Raw genomic sequence first — 7066 nt, 5'->3', positions numbered from 1 at the left:
CCGGCCTCGGCCTCGGCCTCGGCCAAGGGAGAAGGGCCGGGACCGGGATCGGGGGGCTCCGCGCTCGCACCGGGGAGGTCTTTCCCGTGCCAGAGGCAGAGGGAAAAAAACCAGACCATCCAAAAAGGACAGCTTTCTCTGGGAAAGCGCCAGGGAAATGCTCCTTTTCGGCAAGCTTTCGGGATCCGAGCCCCTTCGTCAGGCTCGGGGGAAAGTAGAGAGGGTGCAGCCTGGCAACAAAAGTAGAGAGGGTGCAAGATGGTAAAAAGTCCCCATAGGGAGGAAATAAACTTCATATTTTGCACAGCGGGAGGTGGGGATGGGAGGCGTCCCTCCAGGCCCAGCAGGGTGTGTCTGAGCTGTAGACCAGGTGGGATTCCTTCCCTGGAGGCGTCCGGTGGCAGGCAGGGAGGTAAAAAACCTTTCCTGTTGTTCTGCACCGAAGTTTAAAATCCCAAATCGGCTAGAATTCAGCATCTTCCCTGGGCCAGGGGGGTACTTGGTAGCTGTGTTGGTGTGGGACGAGAAGACGGGCAGTTTTCCATCTGTTGATTCCTCTGTGAAAGCCTACGAAAGATGAATTTTCATTTCTACCCAGGAGGACTTTTACAATCTTTTCTCCAACGCCTGATGAAGGGTGTTTGTGCCTGAAAGCAGCGTTCCCTCTAAACTGTGTGGCATGCTTGGCCTGGCAGTGCGGTCACGCGCCACGCAGCTTAGAGGGAGCACTGCTCGAAAGTTTGCAATTAAAGAATTTTTTTGGCAAAAATCTTGTTAGTCTAAGAAAAGATATCATCACTACTATGAGTCCTGATTGCCTTTTCCTCTAGACCAATATGGTTACAACCTGGATACCTGATACAAAAAACTAGAACTCTTGGTTCCAAAATGATACCTTTTATTAAACCAACTGGGAAATCCCAAGAAAATTAAAGCATGGAGGTTGTGGTGGCTGGGTACTGCCGGTCAGACCAGATGCAAGAAGGGCTTGGATTTTTTTTTTTAAAGAAACTTTTTGTGTTCCAAGCCAAATCAAGTTCAAATCCTGAGTCAGTCCAGAGCCATAAGTGGCCCTACAACTGGCGGACATCCTCCACCCCCACCAGGGGCTTTAGATATTTCAAGTCTTCTGACAGGCATCCTACGTGCTGGCCCAAACCCGGGGACTTAGTGTTTGTATGTCCCCAAGTTTCGCCTGCCCTCAGCCGTTTGGCCGCAGGAGCAAGCTAGGGAGGAGCCTCCCACTTCCTTAAAGTGGGCTTTAAGCCCCAACACCTCAGTGGGTACTGAACCACACCAGCAGTGATCCCTGGGAACGCTTAAGGAAAACTGCCTTCACGGACCCAGACACATGGTGTTTCCCTTGCCCGGCTTGGAGGAAAAAGGCATCGCTAGCTATGGAGTGAGGAAAGCAGCCTCTGAATTTAATTCCCAGAGCAGTTTGGGTCCCTTCTGACCTCAAAATCTATGAATCTATGAACTAATTTCTTGGGACAAAAAAAAAAAAAAAAAAAGCAGGGAAGGGAGTGAGGTCACAGGTTCAAAATAAGGGATCTGGAAGGGGACACTGTTTAGAGCAAACTGGCCAGGACCCACTGCCCCTGAATCAGTTGAGGGAGCCTGTGGATGCCAACCAGTGAAACTCTGCTTGGAGACTTGAATGGAGGAGTGGTGGCAAGACAGCCCTACACTTGCCCTGGTTTCCCCTGGCCAGAGCCTCCTTTCTGGTCTTGTAGATGGCCACCTTGGCCAGAGCCAGGAAGAGGTTAACCAGGAGGCCCCAGGGATTGGTGGGGCCAGGGATGGGAAGGGTATAACAAAAAAGGTGCGGGGAGAAGTACAGCCACTACCTCAGCAGGAGGTTCTGAAGGAGGCAGAAGAGGGGTTGCAACCTGGTGCACTCGAGGTAGGCATGTGCCGGGGTCTCCCTCTATTGGCAAAAGGTGTAGGTGATGGGAGTGTCTGTAAAGCAAGCCAGATACATGCCCGATGGCTTCATGGAGGATCTGCCCGCTGAGGTTCCCAGCGGCTCATGGGATCCTGGTGAAATAGAGACTTGTCCACTGAGGACCTAGGGTGTCTTGCCACCACCTCACCTAGGTTGTCCTGCCACTTTTTGCCAGCCTGGGTCACAAAGACAGGATGATGGATTGGGTGGAGCACGAGCATCAAGAGTTGGTACTGATGGGCAATTCAGAAAAGGACCGATTTGATATCCCCCACTTGTTTGATGTTCAGTGGAGCTGTTTTCATGTTGATCTCTGGAAAATGTAGCTACTTTGTTGGCTAAATTCTTCTAGGTCTCCGCAGAGTGATTGTATGGTTGTAGGAGACAAGTTGTAGGTGTGCACACGTTTCCAAAAGTGGGTTTAGGGTTCGAGTGCTGGGGGATATCAAACCTCCCTGCGATGTGCTTCTTGGTACCCCACTTCTCCAGGGCGTAGAAGTACGAACTGCAGCCTATCTCCCAAAGGAGCTGGATTCGCAGGCAGACCATGACAATCATCCAAAGCTTGGAGCTCCTCCTGCTTCTTCCAACACTCTGCAGAGGGACAGGTTGTCCAAATCGGTGGCCAAGCATCTACCTCTCAGGCTGTTTCTTGGCCACTTCCCTCTGTCAGGTGTGCCTCCAGGTGTAGCGGTGGGAAAAGAGCTGGATGTGCACCTTCCCCACATCCTGTCATCTCCAAGTCAAGGGGAAAGCTGGCTGCAGCTCATGACAAGCCAGAACTCCTGGAAGGCTGCTGCCAAATCCACGTCCTCCACCAGGCTGTTGTTAAAGTGCTGGCCCTGGATACTCAGGCTGCAGCGAGACCCGAGGGTAGATGAGGTAGTGTTTGCTGAAGGAGGCTGGCCTAATGCCAAAGGCATAGATTTGGGCAGTGTTTGGCAGTGAGGCGTACGTTTGGTCCAGCTAGGCCTGGCGCACCTGGTCCTCCTCCACCCTCATGAAGGTGGTAGTGTCATTAGGGTGTCAGGCATGCCAGATATCTGCAGTGGTCTGAGAGAACCCCAGCGGTGGCCTGGCTCCTCTCCCGCCTGTTCAGTCCTGCACTTTGAGGGAGACATTATGAAGTCCTTGTTGAAGACCAGGCATTTGTGAGGGTTGAGAGTAGCACAGTAGGTGGAATCAGGCCATCTCTGAGTGGCGCGTAGAGGCGTAAGATGTTCGGCAAGTTCAGAACAAACCCCTGTGCCTGGACTCGGAGATGGAGCAGGTGGCCCAGCACCTCCTCAGCACCCTGGAGGGTCTCTGGCTGCAGGCTCAGGGAGAACAGAGTTGCCACCCCACATGATGTCTCTGTGAGGTGGCTGAAGTACACCCTGTTTCTCCACTCCAGCTGCCAGCTGGCTTTGCGGCCGGAGTTGCATGAGTCTCATGAAGGAAGAGCACAGAGGACCCACCCTTCCCAAAGGAAGGCGAGTATTTGGCACCTGTGGAGACCTGTCCTGCAGATGCGGACATCAATAGTCATGATCTTGAATGACCTCATTGCTGGGGGGTATCGGCTGGCTCAGTAGGGGCCTCACAACCCTGCCACCCTCCCAGAGATGTAGAGGGTGTTATAAAAGCTGTGGGCCCATGTGTAGGTCCTGGTGTTGCACTATTTTGGCCCCTTGCCTTCCCCAGTAGTGTCCTCACAGTGTTGAGGATGCAGTGGAAGTCCCTAAGCAGTCCAGAGCGAGATGCACCATGTTCAGGGAACACAGTGCACTCTCTTTCTCCAGGAAATGGAGCAGCTTCTCCCTGGGGACCACCAGGGCCAAGAGGTCCATGGACTCCCAGTTGTCCTCTTCAAGGCTCTGTGGTTCAACAGGCTCCAACTGATTGCTTGGAGGGGCAGCTGTTTCCTCTTCCTCCAGCCCAGTGGGGGCAGAAGCCTGGTGAAACCATCTGAATCACCTGGTCCACTGTTTCCCCGGACTTCAGCGGAGGGAGCAACGCAGCCCTTTGGGGCAGGGGTGGGGTCAGCTCAGGACATGGAAGGGCAGAACAGAGCACGGTCTGTGCAGGGTCCCTGTTCTGCTTGTTGGGGGACCCTGCTTTGAACCCCTCTGTGTTGGGACCACTGGGTGGGCCTGGGATGGTTTCTGGGGGTTTTTATGGGAGTGCTGAAGGACATTTGTCAGGTACTGTTGTGGCTTCGGTGCCCTCACTGGAGCCTTTGGGAAGGGGCTTTTCCCCATCAGGGCTCGTCAAGATGAGTCCCAGGGCTCCTACCTCCTGTATATGTTCGGAGAGGGAGAGCTGTGCCTCCTGACCCACCCCAGGGTGATCGAGGCCTCTGCTTCGGCACTTGCATTGTTGGGGGGCAAGTCATGGTCGACAGAGCGATGGTCTCCTCCCAGGGCTCCTCTCTGGGACAGTCTGGCTGTCCCAGATCCTCCTCCATGGGGGCAACTCTTAATTTTCCCAGGGGTGGGGTATCTGGTGAAGCTCAAGGGGCAAGCAGGCTTTCTTTCAGTTCTGCCCCCTCTTGGTGAGCTGGAGGGGGTATCGGAGGGTCTGAGCTGTGTCTGGGCCTTCTGCTGTCCTTTGGCAGCAGAGTGCTGCCTGACATGGACCTAGCAGCCACTTAGCTATGAGATGGACCTCGGGTGGATTAGCTCCACGGGTAGGGGGTGGCATGGGACTGGGTGCGGGGGTAACTGCAGCAGGGGTGGGGCACCCCCCTCCGTCCCCTTTTCTGCCTGTTCCTCCCCTACCCTGGGACCCCACCAAGGGCTGAGGTGCAGTGTCCCCTGAGTTTGTGGGGGGTCTGTGTGCTGCAACTGAAGTGCCAGGCATGCCAGTGGCAGGAGCACTCCTTTCTCTGGTCGGGGCCTGCAGTACCCCCAGTTGCTGGCCTAGGGGGCACTTCTGGCTTAGGTGCCCTGGTGTGTGGCACTGGAAGCACCTCAGGTCTGCCACTGTATAGTACACTTGGATGAGGGACCCCAAAAGCCCCCTATCCCCCACTGCCAGCTAGATTGTGATTTGGCGGCAGAAGAAGCACACGTGGTGGAGGCTGGGGTCCTGGCACCCCAGCAAGAAGAGAATGGCTGGGGAAATTATTCTTCCCAGGGTCTGGAGGTGGGGCAGCAAGGCCAAGTTGGGGAGGTGTGGGGAGACAGGGCTCGGGGCCACCTGGGTCCCCAGTTCCTCCAGGGACTCAAGGAGGATGTGCCTGCAGGCAGCTGGCATATGTGGCAGAGTTGGAGGGACCCCACTGGCGGTGCAGGTTCCTCTCGGGCTGCAAAACGGCAGGCAGCTCAGCAGCAGGGTTGGGAACCAGCAGCTGAGAGCAGTGCTGGGATCAGGGATGTGTGTGTGGAGGGGTAGCCCTCTCTCCCTGAGGGTGGGGCGGGGGATAGCAAGCAGCAGCAGGGGCAGTCCAGGGGTCAGCCCAAATGGAGCAGGCGGGATGCTGACCCTGCGCGGAGCCAGCAGGAGCCTTCTCCAGGGGATTGAGGTAGGGCTTCGCAGGGGAGAGAGGCTCAGGGTGGTTCCCTGGCACAGCAGCTCCAGCAGCAGCCAGGGGGAAGTGGTGGCCACAGGAGCCTGGGCATGAGGGACTCCCTAGCATTAAAACATTCTGACCTCGGCCTCTTCTCTTGCGGGCTAAGATTGAGTGTAGGGAGTAACTGAACTCCCAGACTAAAGAGTCTGGAATGGAAGATGCTTGCCTGTAGTATCAGGGGGCATCCAAACCCCAAGACCAATGGATTTGGGTGTATCCAAAGAGCTAGGGTGAGAGGTCTGGGTTGGAGGATGCTCGCCAATTGTAGCGCCATATATAGTGTTTAAAATGATTGAGTTCTGCCTGCTCAATTGATATGGTTTTTGGAATGATTGAGTTCTGCTCAATCAATATAATCTGGAACTGATTTTGACCTGGAACATGAAATATATTATTAAAAATTAAAAAAAAAAATTCTGACGTCGGCCTCTTGTGAGCCAAGATCAAGGTTACTGCACTGGTCTGTTCCTCTGACCAAGATGGATTTGAAAGGATTGTGTAGTGGAGGATGCACCCAGATCCAGTGCACTGAAGACAGGACACCCTATGAGAGTCTGTAACAGCCGCCCAGTGATCAGCTTCCAGTGGGAGGATCTCGGCTACATGCTTACTTTATGGAAGTGGGGGACCGCTCCTTAGCTTGCTTCTGTGGCCATTGGCTAAGGGCAAGTGAGACTCAGGAGGTGTCCAAACCCCAAGACCCTCAGGGCTTGGGCCTGCATGTAAGATGCCTGCCAAGGGGTTTGGGAATATCTGAATCTCAAGCTAAAAAGTCTGGGGTGGAGGATACTTGCCAGTTTTAGCACCACATATGGTGTTTGAACACCTGAGTTTTGCTCAATTGAGAGGATTCAGAACTGATTTGGCTAATTTGACCTAGAATACGGGGGAAAAAAATTCTGACCTGGCATGGTTTTTCCGAGTTCTTTGCCACAGAAAAATTGCTCTATTATTTTTCTGAACAAGACCTTATAGAAGGTACTGGAAACAGTGGTCATATGGAACTGTGCGTGGGTTAGTTTACTGTGCTGAAAAGGGTCTTGCTCAGGGGTTCTCAAAGGTTTTATGCCACGGCCCAGCAAACATGGCCTGGAAGTGGCCGCAGTCCAGCAGTCACAGCCAACCACGGCCAGAATTTCTGACAGGCAGACAGGTAAGGATACTCCCACTCCCCACATGGAGGGGTGGGGTTGGCCAGACCCTGCGCTGCCACGGGCACTGCATAAGGAGCCACGGCCTCTCTGCCCAGCTCTGGGGAGCCACGGTTTGCCGTTCCGCAGCCACTTCCGGTCCGGCACCAGGCCGCAGCCTGGGGATTGAGAACCCCTGGTCTAGCTACCACAGAAAGACGTTTCAGATATAAGCTGTCATGCAGTTGTACAAAGGATGTTTGGGGCATTGCACCACTGCATGCACTGTCACTGTAGTGAAAATAAGATGTAGATCAATCCTGTTCTACTAGGGAGAAAATACTATTGAGGTATATTCATAGATTCATAGATGTTAGGGTCGGAAGGGACCTCAATAGATCATCAAGTCCGACCCCCTGCATAGGCAGGAAAGAG

General features: G+C 54.1%; 1 protein-coding gene across 1 annotated transcript in view; it reads left to right on the top strand.

Annotated features, from left to right (window-relative positions):
• Positions 1 to 6566: 6566 nt before the first annotated feature.
• The window catches only part of LOC102381777 (uncharacterized protein F13E9.13, mitochondrial-like), a 45757-nt gene continuing 45257 nt past the window's right edge, over positions 6567 to 7066 (top strand). Inside the window, exon 1 of the mRNA XM_006016618.3 lies at positions 6567 to 6654. Within this exon, the coding sequence (XP_006016680.1) occupies positions 6567 to 6654 (88 nt within the window). The remainder of the gene's footprint in view (positions 6655 to 7066) is intronic.

The sequence above is a fragment of the Alligator sinensis genome, unplaced genomic scaffold (assembly GCF_000455745.1).
Source record: "Alligator sinensis unplaced genomic scaffold, ASM45574v1 scaffold170_1, whole genome shotgun sequence".
NCBI lineage: Eukaryota > Metazoa > Chordata > Crocodylia > Alligatoridae > Alligator > Alligator sinensis.
The sequence above is the reverse complement of the archived record's forward strand: the minus strand, read 5'-3'. Positions and strand labels throughout refer to the sequence as shown.